The sequence below is a fragment of the Pieris napi genome, chromosome 9 (assembly GCF_905475465.1).
Source record: "Pieris napi chromosome 9, ilPieNapi1.2, whole genome shotgun sequence".
In the NCBI taxonomy this organism is placed as follows: domain Eukaryota; kingdom Metazoa; phylum Arthropoda; class Insecta; order Lepidoptera; family Pieridae; genus Pieris; species Pieris napi.
Window position 1 is genome coordinate 9958068 of NC_062242.1, and position 18559 is coordinate 9976626.

The window sequence follows — 18559 nt, forward strand, 5'->3', positions numbered from 1 at the left end:
TACAGTCACCCTGGAAATATATATAGTAAACCTGGATAAGCGAGAGTTCAAGGGAGCACAATATCATTCTCGCTTAAGGAGGTTTCTCACTAACCCGAGTTATGCTCTTATGCTTATGCTCTCGCTAATGCAGGTACATGGGTAGCGTTTCTCTCTTATAGAGGTACGCAGCAATAACATGTCACAGCAAGTGCGACCGTCTCTAACGCATTTAAAGTACATAATATAAATAAATAAAGCCCGACTGTCGCTTATAGAGGTAAAGATATGTAGCTGTCTCTTACGGAGGTCCGTGAGGGAAAAACGACTCTCTCTTACAGAGGTTTCTGTTTCTCGCTAATAGAGGTTTTGGTAGTTTAAAATGACGGGTCCCGGCTATTACTCTCACTTATAGAGTTTTCTCACTTATCCAGTTCTCACTGATCCAGGTTTGACTGTACTAATTTTTATTTTTATTTAAAAAGGCCGCAATCGCGAGCCGTCTGGAGAGAGTTCATGGTCGGGTATCACTTAACATCAGATGAGCCTCCTGCCCGTTTGCTCTCTGTTCTATATAAAAAGTGCGTGCGTACAAAGTACACATGTCCGAAGTGAAACTTTTTGGCAAACGAATTTTTAAGTATTGTTCATATTTATACAAATCTAAAACTTTAGGAGGGAAAAAGGAAGATATATTAGGAATTTAATGAATTAAATTGTCATTAAAATATTAAGTGTCAAAAATTAATACAAATTATAAATTAAATTATTAATATATTCTTCGATAATAAAACACGTGGCAGTTTAATTTACAATTCGTCATTTGAGATTTCAATAATTTATTTTGCATAGAATATAAAATACTAATATTCTATAAATTCTCTTTACGAAATTTTAATTTTAAAAATAGAATTTCTATAAGATGATTCGCACTTCTCACTCTCTCAATACCGGTCCCAATCGCTCTCTCCCTTTTCTTCTACAAAAACGATGCACATGCGTGACGTTTTCGTAAAAAATTACCCTAAAGAAGTTTCACTTCAAAAATATACCGTACGGTCTGTTATGAGACTGTTGTCGCTAGTTGGACTCAAAAGCGCGTACCACTGCGTACAACATTCTGAAGGGACGTAGTAGGCCTTATGTATTTGAGATATGGGAATCTCAAGTCTCGACTCTTGGCTAGCTTTATACATGAACGGCGATTTATATTTAATGACCTTCCATTAATCTCATAACAATAAATCGTAGAACAAATTATCTTACATCACCATCCGGTTCTTGCAAAGCACTCAAAGACACGTGTGACATGAGAGCATCGTGGAACTCATTCATTCTCGCGATGAGCTCTTCACCACATGGACAGTTTTCCGGATCTTCATCTTCTAAGTGCTTAAAACCTGAAATACAATTTATTTAGTTAGCTTACGAGAGATCTTTTAAGTGCCTTTATTGCTTCTAATTGTCAAACTATGGTGCAAATACGAGCCTTCAAATAAGGCACGGCAACGTACTCACGAGCTTTGTGGCAATGCTATTGAAAATGAGCGCTTGTACAAGCTAAGATTAAAAGCCTATTTGCTATTTTAAAAATAAAACACCTGAATATAACTAAAACCTCTATTAGTTTGATATGTGAATGCAAAATGCAGTATACGCACTTTAAGCTTCAATTAGAATGTTTTGTCCTAATCACTCTAGTATAATTTTGCATATGAATAAATGGGAAGCATACATATTTGTTTATAACATTTTCCGTTGTGTATGTGTTAGTCATTAATAATAATAATCCAGTGGAAGTACAACCCTTAATGGATCTTGGCACATATTGCATCCCTTTCTTTGATCATTTTTATTTCTTAGACCAGTTTCTGCCTTGGTTTGTGAAATGCCTCACGATGTTTGCGTTCACCGTAGGAGCAAGTGATAATGGCACATAGAAAGAATATTCCATTGGTGCACAGCCGTGATTTGAACGCACGAAATCAGGGACGAAGGTCGCTTAAGGCCAGCACTGCTTTAGTACTATATGTATAATTAAAAAAAATATATATATTGATTAAATAAACTCTTACTTAGAATAGCATTCATCTGTTCTCTCGGCGGACAACGGAATTCTCTCGTCTTCTTAGCAGCAACCGCACTGGGCAGATCTGACTGTTTGATTTCTGTGTAACGTCTGAAATTAGTTACAAAATACAATCTATATTATCTTTTAATGAAACAAGTTGAAGTTAAATTCTGACGTTTCATGCGTTCGACTTAATCTTGCTTTTAAGTAAAGTCCGTTGCAAAAACTCTAAGTTATTTTTTTCCAATTATGTTTGAAGCCTATATGTGAGAATTGCATTAGAGGACGACAATTCGAAATACCTTGGCGACAAACGCGAAGAAGCTAAGGTCCTATAAAAAAACAGTTTTATGTCTGAGCCTGTGATTTATGTATCATATCACGTGATTTTTTTTTCTTAATAGACAAGTTGGCCATTAGTCCTGACATTCCTTTACATCAAGTTTCCTCACGATGTTTTCCTTCACCGTAAGATCGAGTGTTAAAGACAGAAGGTCCATTGGTGCACAGCCGGGGTTCGAAGTTACGACCCGCACTGCTTTATAAGTAGGTCATATAATTATCAATATATATATTACAGAGGAGCATTTAATGCAACTCTTTACGAACGTAACATTTCAGTTAATAAAGCTAAGGTTTCCTAGAAAAGCGGTACCGTTAACTAACGGCCGTCATTTTACGGTTGTTAATAACGGCCGTCTTAACTTTTTAACATAATGCAAAAAAACATCATTTCGTCCAAGTCACGTTTCCACTCATTGTATTAATTAAATATGGGTACCGCTACACGCGATAAACGTTTAACTAAAGTTAATTACCGTCATGCAAATGACAGCACCGCTATTGACGTTAGTGACGTATGACGTTACAGTGACACTCAACGTTCTCTAGGAAACCTACTCCGATGTTATTTATAGACAACGTATGGGTGACGTCACCCAACGCTACATTACGGTCGTTAGACGGCACCGCTTTTCTAGGAAACCTAAGCTATACTGTAAAATAAAAATCTTACCTCAACTGATCAGTTTGAAGTTCTCCAACAAAATCATGCGCAAACGCAATAATTGACTCAACTCTGTGTCTTAACTGAATGTCGTTGAGGTGTTGAAGTAAGTAGCACATTTGGAGTTTCGCACCTTCCGCCATTTTCATGTGGAGAAGGCCCTTTCTATGCTCATCTTTGCCCTCTGAATGTTTATAATAATACCAATATAAAATTTAATAAAACTATGGCAAAAGTAAATTTTTAAAAGGCAGGCACCACATTTGCGACTCTACTGGAAGTGTGGGTGTCCATGTGTGGCGGTATCACTTAACATCATGTGAGCCTCTTGCCCATCAAAATTCTAATTATTCATTTTTAACTCAATAAATCACACTTTAAGGTACCTTTGAAATCCTACAGAGAATTTTAATCAAATCAAATTACATTTATTCACATGCGTCTTAGCGCATTCTTATGAATGTAAAAAACGCTTACAAAATTCGCGAAAGAGCAAAACTACGCCATCCGTTCGCAAAACTACCAGGAGGCATTGTTCTGAGAAGAACGGGCAAGAAACTCAGCATAATATAAATTTTTCTTATAACAAAAGTTATTAATTATGATGATGAGGAGATATATTACCTTTATCAAACGTCGGATCCCAAGTCTCAGGGTTGATCATTATGAGAAGTTTCTCAACATCTTCATCTCTCATCATTCCCACTAAAAGTAAGCGATCCACCAGCTTTATTAAGGGCCTACAAAATATAAAGAAAAATTATTGCACACAATTAAGATTGTTACGTTGCAATTAAACTCCTCTTAAAATGCTGGACTTTTTTGTGTTTTCAAGTGGATTCGAGAAAGGTTTATTTTTTTCTTTCTTTTAAGTTTGATATTCTTTTATTCAAGACGTATGTACAGGACGACATCTGTCGGGTTCACTAAGTTCCAAAATAAAGACAATAATCCATAGAAATGTTGAAAATATTGTTTTGAAGGTAGTCGCAAACTGTATACCATAAATGTTTAACATTATGTATCCATATTGACATTTTGGAGAAAATGTAGCATTAAAACCTCATCCTCCTTCAATCCATCAACCCGTTCTGTTAAATTGTATGTACGCTGTGATAAAAAGAGATAAATGAGTACTTCCGTTAAGTTTTTTTGAAGAGAAGAGGGATTAAAGTTAAATTTTCTCGGAATATAATATACTAAGCCCTTAAAACAGTGATAAACTGTTTCCCTTTTTATAGCATTTGTTTCTTCTAAATGTATTATTTGTCTATACACGTCAAATCGTAATTTAAATTAATCAGCACCTAGTGAAAAAAATTTTTACTTGTAAACCTTCTTTTGTATTATACTTACAAGAAAAGATTCTCATTGCTTCCGCCAGTAGGATCTCTGTTGTGTACTTGGTTGGTCTCCACGGCTTCAGCCAAAGCCTGCATGACGAATTCCCGGACCACTTCGAGGGGGAAGTAGGGGGAGTAGAGGTTGCTTATGTCCGATATGTTTTCTCTGTAATATAATTGCTAGGTTACACTTAATGAAGTTAATTAGAGATAAAGTGCGAATAGTGAAGACAAGTGATAAAGTACTAAAGTATTTTGTGTGGTAAATTTTTTAATTTTTTTTTTAAAGACAATTCACACCAATTGACCTAGTGCCATGCTAAGCTGGTGAAGCTTGTGTTATGGGTACTAGGCAACGGATATACATACATATTATAGATAGATAGACATATACATATTTAAACACCCAAGACCTAAGCACAACACCAAAAGCTCATCACATCGATGTTCGTCTCAGCCGGGGATCGAACCCGGCACCCATGGATTCGCAGTCAGGGGTACTAACCACTAGACCAATGAGTCGTCGACCAATTAGTGTAGTTCTGCGAGTAATTTGCGGGTTTTTAGTGAGTAAATTCCTCCTTGATTTATTTGAAGAGATCTACGGCGTTTTCTATCCGATCCCCTAGCTCACAACAATATTTACATTTTGTTTTGCACTTTATATGTCAACAGACATACTATACAAATCATTATTAAAATTAAAAACATCTCTGTTTGTAATTTTTTTGACTGGTGTAATACATAATGTATGTATTAGTTAGTACAGATACCGGCAAACTTCTTGAGCGTTAAACAAGGGAGTGGGGGAAAATTTGCGCCTCGTACGCAGCGCGGGACACAAACATCAATTGATTTACCAAACACGCGATCGACACATCACTCTACCGCCGTCGCGCACCACCGCCCTCTCCTAGTGATATCTAAAAATCGCTTCTGCGCAGGCAAGGACGTTCAAGATATTTGCCGGTATCTGTATAATTTCTAATATTATATAGTTATAATATACTTTATGAGAAATAAATATCTTATTATTCGGAATAATGAAAGCATGAGAATTGCAGAGACAAAATTTCAGTATGTTTATCAGTAAGATTTGTCATATATATTTCATACTCACGCAATATTAGTCATGTTCATATGGGGCCGAACACTCTCAGTCTGCAAAGATCGAAGGCTGTGACACATCTCCCGATCCTCGTACAACGACTTCAGTTCTGGTCCCAAAGGTATCACAAATTCGTTCTTACACGCTTCCCTGAAAACAAGTTATTGAAGTGAAACTTCTTTATGAGGGTAATTTTTTTACGGATGAAACGTCACGAAGATGTGCAGCGTTTTTGTCGAAGAAAAGGGAGAGACCGTTTGAGACAGAGTGAGAAGGGCGAATTAGAAATTCTATTTTTAAAATTAAAATTTCGTAAAGAGAATTTATGAAATATTAGTATTTTATATTTTATGCAAAATAATTGAATTTTTAAATGACGAATTGTAAATTAAAATGCCACGTATTTCTGTTATCGAAGAAATAAATTAAATTAATAATTTTTAATATTTTAATGACAATAAAATAATTAAGACTCGGAAATCTAAAGTTTTAGATTTATATAAATATGAACAAGACTTAAAAATTAGTTTGTCTAAGAAGTTTCATATCTACATGTTAGAAATACGCACGCACTTTTTTGTATATTAATTTAGCACGTTGACTACATTATAAAAATGATAAACGATATTTTTATGACAAAGCTAACAAGAATATGTTTTAACTATTAAAAGATGCGTAATTCTTAAGAAAACATAGTTTAGTTAGAACCCGTAAAACATAAATGAAACGCACAACGATTCTCAAAATCTAATCCATCATTTCATGTTCTGTATATGTAACAGACCACAAAAAAAGATCGTGCCTTAGGAAAGATACAAGAATTTGAAGAAAGAGTAATTCAATTTCAGCAATTGCACCTATTGCTGAACTTGAATATATTTTAATTAAATTGGACGGTTATTTGTTATTTAAAGAGAAAACAAAACGTACATAGTAGTGGCATGAGACTCCAAATGTAAGGCGATGAGCAAATCGTAGAAACCTTGCCGTAGAGGTCCCGACATGTACTGAGATCGGATCGCGTAAAGCAGTTGTTTCTGATCGACGTGTTGACACAAAGCGTGTGCGGCCCTGAAAAATTCGTCAATATATATTTCAGAGTAGTCGATTGAATCATCTGTAATTTAAAAATAAATAAAATAAATCAGTGGCGCTACAACCTCTTAAGGTCTTAGCCTCCTTTTTCTGAATCTGTTTGATGATCATTTTTAAATCTAATAGGCAAGTAGGTGATCAGCCTCCAGTGCCTGAGACACGCCGTCGACTTTTTGGGTCTAAGACATGTTGGTTTCCTCACGATGTTTTCCTTCACTGTTCGAGCGAATGTTAAATGCGCAGATAGAATGAAAGGCCATTGGTGCACAGCCGGGGATCGAACCTACAACCTCAGGTATGAGAGTCGCACGCTGAAACCACTAGGCCAACTCTGCTCTGTAACTTTTTAGTATTTTAATTATCATAATTATTTAGTTAGAGATAAGCGGTTTTAGGAAGTATTTCCGATCGTCATTATGAATTATAAAATTATTAGCTGATCCGGCAAACGTCGTTTTGCCATGTATATCATTTATAATAAAAAATAGGGGTTGATCGTAGAGGGTTGTATGTATTTTTAATACTGTATCATAAAAAAAAATAATAATCAAGAAATTAAAAAAAAAATTTTAGAGGTGGAACACCCTTAACATTTAGTGGGATGAAAAATGACGTTGAGATGTTGTCCGATTCTCAGACATACCAATATGCACACAAAATTTCATGAGAATCGGTCAAGCCGTTTCGGAGGAGTTTAACTACAAATACCGCGGCACGAGAATTTTATATATTAGATTATACCTGTAATTGCTTTGGTAACAGAGAGCGGCATATAATGTGAGAGTGTGGGCGTGGAAGCTTAGAAGTTTGTCCATCTCTATCAACTCTAAGATGTCTATGCAACGGTCCTCCTCTGAAATTAAATATTATTAACCAAACTATCCACTGATTAAGCACTCGGTTTTTAATGGCTTCAATCTAGCCAACATATATATTTGGTAGAAGAGGCAACACACAAATATAACTTCTTTGTCATCTTTGAGTATAATTTGCATTAATAAAGTAACTGTTTAAATATAAAACTGCGTACAGAATATACTCTCCTAAACATCTCAATATACATACCTGGAATATGTAAAGCCAACATGGATACAGCGTCTTCACAGAGCATGGACCAACCACGAATGTCAGACAACTTCAGAGCGTGAACTTGAAGGAATTGGTTCGGTACCTGCAAAAGTAGAGTTGAAAAAATAATTTAAAGTATCTAACGACCAAAATGGATACCTAATTTCACGTACGTAAAAGTTTCTACGTTATACTAGTCGAGTACTACGTAGTGATAAAATGCCTAAATAGTTATTTAAACGTGTCTTAACTGAAACGCTCTCAGACTCTAAACAACGTTTAAACATTTACTCACCGATAAGAACGTAACGTGGGCCACAATTAAGGATTTTTTTGCCACATATACATACATAAATATAAATAAAGCATATCATAAAATATATAAAAATAAAATCATATTGATAAAAAGTTTAAGAGGTTTATCGGTGTTAATAAATACTTTTTAGTTTAAGATTCACGGGTTAGTCTTAGTTAGCCTAAGTCTATAACACAAATACTTAAATATTTCGGCGAATTAACAAGACGTTAGGTGCGCGACCATTTATTTATTTTTGGTTTATTTAATAATGACAAAACCAAATGTATAGTAATTAACAAAGAATTACCGGCCGCACCTAGTAAAATATAATACTTATAAATATTTGAACGTACGCATCGTATGTGTGCGTGATTGTAAGAGGGTGTATGTGATTATTTACTTAAATTATTTTGTATTGAATATTTGTAGGAAGCCTTTGTTTTATTAATACGTCAAATTGAGAAAATAAATCATTATACTGGGCACAAATTCTATTGTTACGAAGACGGGTCGACTGCAATGTTTTTAGATTTTTCCACTAGTTAGAGAACTTTTCAGCAGGCTGAATTATGATTTATCAACGTTTGAGAAGAGATTTAAGTGCGTAATTAGCGTCTTTTTGTGGAAACTAATTCCTCGTAGATTTAGTTGAGAATAAACCATTGAAGAGATCTACGGCGGCTATCCGATCCCCTAGCTCGTAACACTATGTATGGTTACTTTAATCTGATGATTTTTCGTTTGACGAATCACAACTGGCAATGCACCATTGTCGTTTCATTTTACAAACTTAACGATAAATAACTAAATTTAAACTCACTCTAGCCCATTGATGCGGTTTCAAGCACTGCACTTTAAGCCTCGGTGGGAATTGTGGGTTCACGTGTTTGTCGCTAGTTGGCAGCACTGCAGCACTAAGTGGAAGACTAGTAGAGGACCGACCCAGCTCTATTTGCAGGATTTCCTTTGATGTGGCCTCAACGAATATCGCCGGGAAGAGTTTTGTTTCTGGTTCCATCTGAAATTTTCCAAATGAATTAGTCTTTATAATTCCTTAGTTGATTCGTTTAATTTTTGAAGTTATACTTCTTTAGGCGCGTTATGAAAAATTGATGAGAGTGAAATTTTACGATGCGCGCGCACACACAAAATTAACAGAATGAAGTTGCCCACGGAAGATGCTACGACATTGGACATAGTTTAAAAACAACATTCGAATAATAATAGAATTTATGTTACACTTAATGTAAGGGAAGAACTTTATTGACTATAATGACTCCTTTTCCAGTCTTTGATTATTTAATTGTAATTAATTATTTGCATGCAATTAAAAAACTATTTTTAATTAATCCAAAGAAGTATAACTTCTTACGCGCGTACATAAGAACACGCACCCTTTTTTTTAATTTGAATTGTTTTACGCAATTTTTTCTTAACTAACTTTATTGATAATGTTTAAACTCCAACGTTGATTTTTAGTAATTACAATAACTTTTTAACCACACAAATGAAAGCAAATCACATGGGCACAGATTCTGGCTAAAATTTATAATCGTACCTTAAACTTAATGCTGGTATCTTTTCCCTCACACGTGAAGGATACAGTACCAGTCGACGTATCAACAGAACAACCAATGAACATTCCCTGGGAAGCTCCTTTTGCTGTTGCTTCCGCCATCACTTCATTGTACAATTCATCAGCTCGCACCATATAACACGACTGGCGGTTTACACTGGAAGCAGCAATATGATGTGTAGGATATGAAATCGGGTTATGTAAGTCATTTTTAGACTAAGTTAGAAAACCCGACGAACATTTACGTTACATTTTGTGTGTCTGTTTATTATCTGGATATTTTTATAGAATATGGGGCAAAAGGGCAGTGGGCTCGTAATTGCGTTGTCAGCCTTTTAAGAATTAGTACCCTGTTTTCTTGAAGGACCTTAAGTAGAATTGGTTGGGAAAAACTTCAGTGGGCAGCTGGTTCAACATAGTGGTAGTGGATGCATGAATTAGTACGTTTTCTATTATATTTAGCTTTTGTTTTTAGTAAAGTATTGTTTATCGTATCGTATCGTATCGATAAAACGTTCTCAGTCACTGATATTTCATACTGATGCATTTAATATAAAAATTTCCAGAAGACATAAAAAAGTTTCCGGGGTTTCCTGGACATACCTCTCAATCACCCTATCATAATCGTCTGTGATGATAACTGAAGACTTGGTGACTTTATTCTGATTAAAGTCCTTGGAGTGCAAATGATATTGAGTGGTCACCCATCCTATATACACGTGAGTGGGATCCTGACCGGGGAAAATTCTGAAAAATATTTTTTAAATTTAGGGTTGTCTTTATTTCATATTAAATGTGATAGTGGAAATGCTATGTTGTAATGACATAATTAATATAATTAATTTAAAGAAAAGCCTTTAGAATAAAAAATATATACAGTGTAAACTCTTTATAACATCATTCGTTATAACGAAAAACTCTCTATAACATAAATATGAGTTAAAGTTTCTTGGTTTAATCCAATCATATACATTAAATCTTACCTCCCTATAACGAAATCTCTCGATAACGAATAAAAAAATGCTCTGTCCCTTGAAATTTGTTATATAGAGTTTACACTATACATATATAAGTAATTTATAAGTACCTAAGCAAAAGTAAGTTATGTAAAATAAAATAAATTTGACTAAAACAAGAATTTTAATTACTATTGCATTAGAAATATAGAACGTTATTACTTAGTAATAATATCTTATTTTAAACTTTTTCAAAACTGTTATTCGTATACAGCGCTATCTATGTAACCTCTAGGGCTATACGTTTTTGAATTGATATTAAATATGGCGGTCCTCACCTGACACCGTAAAAGTATTCATTGATAAGTTTCAAACAGTCAGCATCGAATATTTCATTCCCGATCGTTTCTGTCGCAGACTTGTCGAGTGTAGCGGTTGTCATTTGCTTACGATCTTGTGTTGGTGTTGGCACTGTCAAGTTTGTCTGAAATTTTATTTATTAACCTGTTAGTAATTGCGCTGTACTAGAAATATTAAAAATCCTTTGAAGTTTTGTATTATGACCTTTACAATTTGAATCTTTAATAGTATACATCTTTGTTAATTTACTTCAGTTTTAAGATACATTCAGACTGAAATTCACTGCATATAAACTTAGGCAAGTTTGAAAGTTTAAACATTAAAAGACGTAAAATAAAGTTTATAAAAACGAATGAGATGGTGGTGCAAGGATAAGAGGTAATGAATGAAATGAAACTAAAAGGCCCTAGAACGTGTCCTGTAAGTACACAGCGCTATTGACAAGTTTAGGACTCTTTAAGAAGTTTAAAGAAGAAAGCTTCAGATCACGATATTTCTATGACCCATTAAGAAACAGAAGAAACAAGCGTATTCTCTAATAACTTACGTTTAAAGCGCCTTGACTGTCGTACATATTGGCCCCATTATTTCTATTTTGAATGTTATACCTCTGATTGGCCTTTGGAAACAAAAATAAATATAAAATTTACATGCAGGAAAGTGTGCATGGAAAATAATAATTTTGGGACTATCATACAAAAACTCTGTGTGTCTATGCTATTTTTATGGATTTTTGACAGGATTTGTGCTTTTAAATAGTGGTTCTTTATATTATAAATGCGAATGTTAAACTTATGTATTATTTTGTCTCTGTATGTAATTTTGTGACCGAAGCGTCGCAGACGCTTTGGTTGCGAGACTATTTTATTTAGCAATTTCATTCATTTATTTTTTCCAGTAAACTATTTGTTTTATACAAGTCAGATTATTTAAAGTTTTAAGCATATGATGAAAAAGAATTTGAATTTAAAGTAAAAACAGAACTTTCGCATTTACACTAGCTAATGTTTGGATCAGGAATAAAAACAAACAAAAAACTGTGTACAATTTGGGAAAAATATACAAGCAATACTGTTATTTAAATTGTTATACCTGTGATACTCTGATTTGTGGATTGGGTCGCCGAGCCCTATCTGGGGACACTTCAGTATCTGTGTAGGGATCAGGGGTTTTCGACTTCCTCGATTTACCTCTATCCCCACTCTCTCCTCTTTTACTTCTAAAGAACCTATAATCACGGTTACGGTTAAATCTATGTAAATAAAACGGAATCGCTATATACTGCCAAGTACAAAACTCGAAGAACATAAGCTTGGTTTAGCCCAAATTCGAGTATTTTTTATTTATTTATTAATTGAACTGTGAGGTAGGCAGATTCAGAGATTTTTTTTAAATTTAGATTGATGTACGACTTAGGTGTTTACTCCGGAAAAGCGGAACAGTATCTATGGGGTTGCATAGCAAAATGTTCCATATATTGGTAGGTAGCTTCTAAAATTATATTATGGCGAAGCAAGCCTGTAAAAGGCTGCTAAAAACACAAATTATGTTAATAATTACTCGTAAGTGTAATCAAAGGTAACATTACGTTATTAAATTTTGTGTTTTATGTATTTTAAAGGAAATAAAATTCAATTACGTTTATATTTTTTTAATTTATTTGATATATTTATTTATCAGTCAGCTTAAACTGCAGTTAAAAGCAACATCTTTATAGGGGTTCACTAACTAACGCACAGTACAAATAAAATTATAAACCGTATATATATATATGTATAATTAAAAGCGTATTAAGGTACGGATGGGTCGTGCCTCTCAGAATCTTGTACTAAGAGAAGTCTCACGGCCCCGCCCTGAAAACACCTAGCTAATATTAATGGATCACACAGATTAGTCTATCAACGACAGTTAGTTGTTAGAGAACCTGGTTGTAAATTGTAATTCTGTATTGTGACGTTGCGTGTATATATATATATATATATAGATTATAGATTATAGCCGTCATAGAAGGACTAGTACAACATTTATGTGCAGTGTGATGTTCAAGGTTCAATGAAGTAGTCCGGTTAAATGAGGGATAAATTCCCGGTGAAGTAAAACCTAAAAAAGCATATTAAAAATCTTACTTGAATGGCGACCTTCCTCTCTTATCTTTCTTGGTATCTTCAGGCAGACTCTGTACCCCGAGTTCATATTTTGACATTTCCGCTTCACTTGTCGACCGGTTCATTCCGTTTTGACCTAAAGTAATTTCAGCTAACGTTACTCATACATTTTCTTCATATTTCTAGAGTTAGATTTTAGTTCAACAATTCATAGTACAAACAGAAGCTGTGATATGTGGTATTGTGATACGGTCAGACAACAAAATTTATTATCTTGACATGGAAACGGTATTTAAATATTAATGTTTTTTTAAATACCGTTTATTCATAAGCGAAATATTAACATGCTAAATGCATTGTGTAAAGCATGGTCATTGGTCAGGGCTAACATTTTTGGTAAATTTTCGACAATTAAACTAAAGTAATAGTTTAAAAATTAGTATAATGTAATAATAATATCAATATTTAATAAATGCCATACAAATCAACCGTATACGTACATGTACGTACGTACTAGATTAGTTAGTATTAAGTGAAATGACTTTTATTATAATTAAAAGCGTATTAAGGTACGGGTGGGTCGAGCCTCTCTTAGAATCTTGTGCTAAGAGAATTCTCACGGCCCAGCCCTGAAAACACCTAGCCAATATTAAAGGATCACACAGATTAATCTATCAACGACAGTTAGTTGTTAGAGAACCTGGTTGTAAATTGTAATTCTGTATTGTGACGTTGCGTGTGATAGACCCTTTGCGGGGTGGACGTGAGGGCTGCCTCTTGATTTTTACGTCTTCTTGATTCTCATCGTAGTGGAGACCTTGAGAATATTGGACATACGGTATTGGACGATTTTATTTGCATATGTACAGATAAAAAAAAATAGAAACTAATTGTGTTCTAGTCAATGTTTCTTGAGAGGAATAAAGATTGGGGTCAATTTTTTTCTGAATTTAATGACAGAATTATTACGAAGAAAAATATTGTTTGAGACTCTCTAAATAATTTTTGGTGTTTAATATACAATTTCATATTTGGATTTTTCTACTAAACAGGAAGTGTGAGTACAGTACTATTTATGGGAATTGGTGGGATGAATGCAGGTGCAAACAAATTGCATTACCACAAAATACTATATACAATTTTTTTAAGTCGATATTCTTTTAATACATTACGATTATTCTCGCTGATAAATGGGCTACAAAAAATATCAAAATCGGTTTAGCAGTCACTAAGTCTCACGCTTAAATTATTGTTAAAAGTGCTATATTTATTAGTGACATTTAATAAATACACTATGGAATATTTACATTCAATATATTCGAAAAATATTATAATCTATTCAATAGCATATGGCTCCAAACATGACAACTGACATTGACATTTGTAAATTGTCAAAATAGTGGCGCCATCTTTGTTTTACCTTTAATATCGTTCATGGTGAAGCCACTTCTCATTATTTGGTCGATATGCGCCGGCATTTGAGCTTCAACCGCTTCCTTCATCAGAATCTGCTGACGATCCTTGATCTCCACCCAACGGCGAGCTTTTTCCGATTCACTTTAAGAATTTTAAATAAACAAATAACCCTTATTTAATAAATGACGAAACCTGAATTTCTAATTAATTTGAGTATCATATTTTGTTTAAGTTATTTTTTTAATCACATAGAAACAAAACTATTCTTTCTGTCTAAGACGTGTTACTTGCTTGCTCTAAATGTAGTTAAAGCCGACCTACTGTCTCAGACACACTTTCATATAAAATTATCTAAAGATAATTAAAATGAACAAACGAATATGTATATAGAAATCTAGAATACCTAGGAACTAGGTATAGAATACCTAGAATTTCAACTTCAATAAAAAGTACACTATGTTAGCCTAACGAACAAACCAAACGTTTCATTCAAAAACATAACAATAAATCAATAAACAAAACAATTCGGAAACTAAAATAATCTAAAAACATTTAACAAAATTATTGGTCCTTTTATTTCGCAACCATAGTCACATCTTCGGTAGTATAGTGGTCAGTATCCCCGCCTGTCACGCGGGAGACCGGGGTTCGATTCCCCGCCGGAGAGTACTCTTTTTATTTTTCCATTATAAAAGAGTATATATATTATTGTTAGCTATTCATATTTGTTTAATTAAATTCTAAACATTTTTTATGAAACATATTCTTAAGAATCTTGCTACAAGTCCGCATGTGCAATAGTTAATTATTTGACTCTTTCGGTTGTTTTCGAATTGTTACGAATAGATTATAAAAGAAACTGTGGCACATGCGCACGGGCAATTACTTTATTCAAGTTTGAAGTTATACATTTTATGTAAAGTCAGTGAAGTGAATTAAGTCATCATTGGAGTGTTTAATTTCCTACCTTAAGAACTAGATCATCAAGCCCTTACAACATACACACATGGATTAAAAATAATTAAGATATTATAAATAAAGCATGTGAAGGGATTTTTTTTTAAACCAAGTGACTCAACACTCACTCAATAAACTCAGCATGGCATATAACAGGTAGCGACAGCCTGAGGAACTCCCAATTCGCCTTTTCCATCGTCTCAAATGTGTTGTGCGATATTTTTAAGCATGGCGGCGTGTCTGTGATAAAAACAAACGAATATCTATTGATAAAAATCTACGAAACAAATGCAAAGAAATCTATCAAATTTTTAGACATCTTTTTGACCAGTAATTATTTTGTATTAAAATACGACCGAATCTCATTACAAATATAAAAGTTCTGATATTAATCACAATTATTTTAATTATTAAGACTCTTTATACAATCAGTATAGCTGTCTCTACTTCTAACTTAACTGTAGCTAGCATTGATTTAACGTAAGAACTCTTACTAAATAATCAGGCTACGGGGTTAAGGCAAGTTTTGATAAATATAATTAAATTCCTCGCGTTATAATGAACTAAAAGCGAAACAACGCGTTTCGTTCGCTTCTGATTGGTCAACGGCTTTGCTACACGTGACACGATCCGCCATTTTGTTCGACCAATCACTATCGAACGAAACGCGGCATCATTTGATCATTCTCTTTAGATTGTCATTCGTAGAACTTTCAATATTTATCCTTACCAGAGCCAGCTGGAATCCTGGTAACATCGATCCTCGTGTCGATCATTTCATCTGTGTTCTCAAATATCGGCTGATCTTTTGTATACCAATGTGTTACATCACGGTTCATGTTGCTGCAAAAATCATCAATACTGTAGATTTTAAGGTTAAAGTGGGTTGGTCCTACCGCACGTTGACTATACTTTACAACCAAATAATTTTAGGGTATTTCAGTATTGTATGAGACCGTGAGAAAAGTATAGATGACAAGCACATTGGCCTTCATATATTCTTCATAGTAACCAAAAATTGGGACAAAATATTAACAAGAAAATTTATCAAGTTGCTATAGTAAAAATAAAGAACGAATATTTGTATATCTTTGGATGTAAGCTGATTCATAGCCGTTTTTTTTATGTAAAAGGAGGCAAACGGGCAGAAGGCTAGGATGTTAAGTGATACCGCCCACGGACACTCACATTGCCAGAAGGCTCGCAAGTGCGTTGCCGGCCTTTTAAAAATTGGTACTCTCTTCTCTTGAAGTATTTCCTTCAACGTCAACGTCAATGTCAAAAACTGCCGTAAGAAACGCTCAGTTGTGGAACGACCGACGTCGAGGTGATACTTTGTATTTTGCCTTTACGTCTGATAATGATACTTAGCTGCAGGTATTAGTCCGAACAACTGTTCGTTTTTAATGTGTGTAGCAAGAGCGTACAAAAAATACGTCCGCAAACTGTTTCCTATTATGAAAGTCAAGTTCCTGCTAATACCAATGGGTAGATACTGACTCTGCCGATACTTACACACAGAAAGGTTCGTAACCCTCTTGGAGACCACAGGTTGTGAAGTACTTTAGAGAGTTCACATCTTGACCATATGATAACCTGTAATTCAGTAATTTAATTAATAAAAGTTATAATTTTAAGGCTTTCCTAATTCTCCTTCTCAAATATATCTAGATTCTAAGCTTTTACCCAAGTCAAAAGCAAGTAAATAAAATTTCTATTATAATTTACCTGACAGATGGTCTAAAACAGTAACTAAAAGGAAAAAGGAACAACGGAAGACCAATAGAGCGATGGGAAGCTGGAAGAAATAGGATGACGATGGCACAAAATAAAACTGACGTTTTTCACCCAGAAAACTTTGGTTTAAATTAGTTAAGATGGGGATGTAGTATTGTCTTTGATTAACATAACCTAAGAAAAAACTTTTTAACGGATTAATTTTTTGCCTGGTGGCACGCTGTAAAGCACGCGAAACGTCGGATAAATTTAAAATTATGTTAAATAATTGTAATAATACATAACTTTAATCCGGTAAAAAGTTTTTTCTTTAAAGATGGGGATGAATAAAGGCTTATTGTTATTATAATTTACCTAGCTTTTTGACCGACTCCAAGGGTACAGGCTGGCACGAAGTTATCACCTTGGACATCTGCAAATGTTGTCTCACCACCAAGCGCGTCCATCAACAATTCACCATTTAGCGAAAAACCTGATTACAATTTCATACACAATATTTTTTAATATACTATTTTATATAATATTACAAATTCTGTTTTTGGTAAAGCCCTTATGGCAATCTAACAATTAATTATTTACATATTTTTTGTATTATATAAGTCATATTATCTACAGTTCATTCTAAAATCTACGTAAAAAGGCGACAGCTCCTTAAAATACAAAAAAAGGTTTAAAAATGGAAATAAGATTTTATACATTTGTCTATTAATTCTACAATAAGTATACACAATGCAGTTAATATAAAATAAGAAAATATATTTCACAAACTCTTGCCTAAAATTTGTCAATATTACTCATTAGTATAAAGCAGCAAGCATGAATATTATAATTAATTTAAACCATACAGTTTCGTATCATTTCATGTCCCTTTTCATGTCAGCGTAAACACGATTTGATAGAAAGAGACAAAAGAATACTTTAGTTTTCAGATTGCAATTTTGTTTGAGATTAGAACCTGTACATTATGGTACAGAACAATGCCAGGAAGTATTATCTATATCCTATAGATTTCAAACCAGATAAGAAACTGTATAATGAGGATATTAGTTAAAACCGTGTCATATCAGTATCTAAAAAAATCGGTGTAATTAAAAGTATTTCGTGCCCCAAAGAGGCTTATTCCATAAGCGTTTACCAAGTATTTGCAAAGCGAAGCACGTGATGTTACTTTATAAGCTATGATGTTTTGCTGTCTAACCTATATCATGCCTATTATTCGATCGAACGCAAGCTAATTTCAGACTAAGCTCGAATAAACCTCGGCAGGGACATTTTACGATAATCTAAGTAGTCATAATAAAAGTATAAAAAATATTCAATTGTAATTATTTATACATAGCAAAAGATAATATTTAAGTTATGAGTTTAAGTGCTAGTGTAATTCGTAAATGGAGATAGTAGTCATACATTTAGGATATACAACATATTATTCTGTTTTAGGCGTAATACTTAAGAAAAAAATCAAGAGTGAACAGACACAACAA

General features: G+C 33.8%; 1 protein-coding gene and 1 non-coding gene across 9 annotated transcripts in view; one reads left to right on the forward strand and one right to left on the reverse strand.

The window, feature by feature from the left end:
* Positions 1 to 18559, reverse strand: part of LOC125052646 (ryanodine receptor) — a 109181-nt gene that overhangs the window by 53676 nt on the left and 36946 nt on the right. For 6 of the 8 annotated variants that reach the window (XM_047653606.1, XM_047653605.1, XM_047653604.1 and 3 more), the window contains 22 exons: positions 17430 to 17547; positions 16854 to 16934; positions 16069 to 16181; positions 15467 to 15578; positions 14386 to 14522; positions 13666 to 13782; positions 12987 to 13101; positions 11953 to 12088; positions 11408 to 11479; positions 10839 to 10984; positions 10148 to 10291; positions 9527 to 9701; positions 8789 to 8986; positions 7668 to 7773; positions 7344 to 7455; positions 6438 to 6578; positions 5520 to 5657; positions 4413 to 4565; positions 3681 to 3796; positions 3066 to 3240; positions 2055 to 2158; positions 1246 to 1379 (listed from right to left, as the gene is read on the reverse strand). In XM_047653606.1, coding sequence (XP_047509562.1) covers positions 1246 to 1379; positions 2055 to 2158; positions 3066 to 3240; positions 3681 to 3796; positions 4413 to 4565; positions 5520 to 5657; positions 6438 to 6578; positions 7344 to 7455; positions 7668 to 7773; positions 8789 to 8986; positions 9527 to 9701; positions 10148 to 10291; positions 10839 to 10984; positions 11408 to 11479; positions 11953 to 12088; positions 12987 to 13101; positions 13666 to 13782; positions 14386 to 14522; positions 15467 to 15578; positions 16069 to 16181; positions 16854 to 16934; positions 17430 to 17547 — 2843 coding nt within the window. The remainder of the gene's footprint in view (positions 1 to 1245; positions 1380 to 2054; positions 2159 to 3065; positions 3241 to 3680; positions 3797 to 4412; positions 4566 to 5519; positions 5658 to 6437; positions 6579 to 7343; positions 7456 to 7667; positions 7774 to 8788; positions 8987 to 9526; positions 9702 to 10147; positions 10292 to 10838; positions 10985 to 11407; positions 11480 to 11952; positions 12089 to 12986; positions 13102 to 13665; positions 13783 to 14385; positions 14523 to 15466; positions 15579 to 16068; positions 16182 to 16853; positions 16935 to 17429; positions 17548 to 18559) is intronic. The other 2 variants (XM_047653603.1, XM_047653602.1) reach the window with 2 other exon arrangements.
* Trnad-guc lies at positions 14977 to 15048 on the forward strand. The gene has a single exon. It is a non-coding gene; the product is annotated as a tRNA-Asp (tRNA).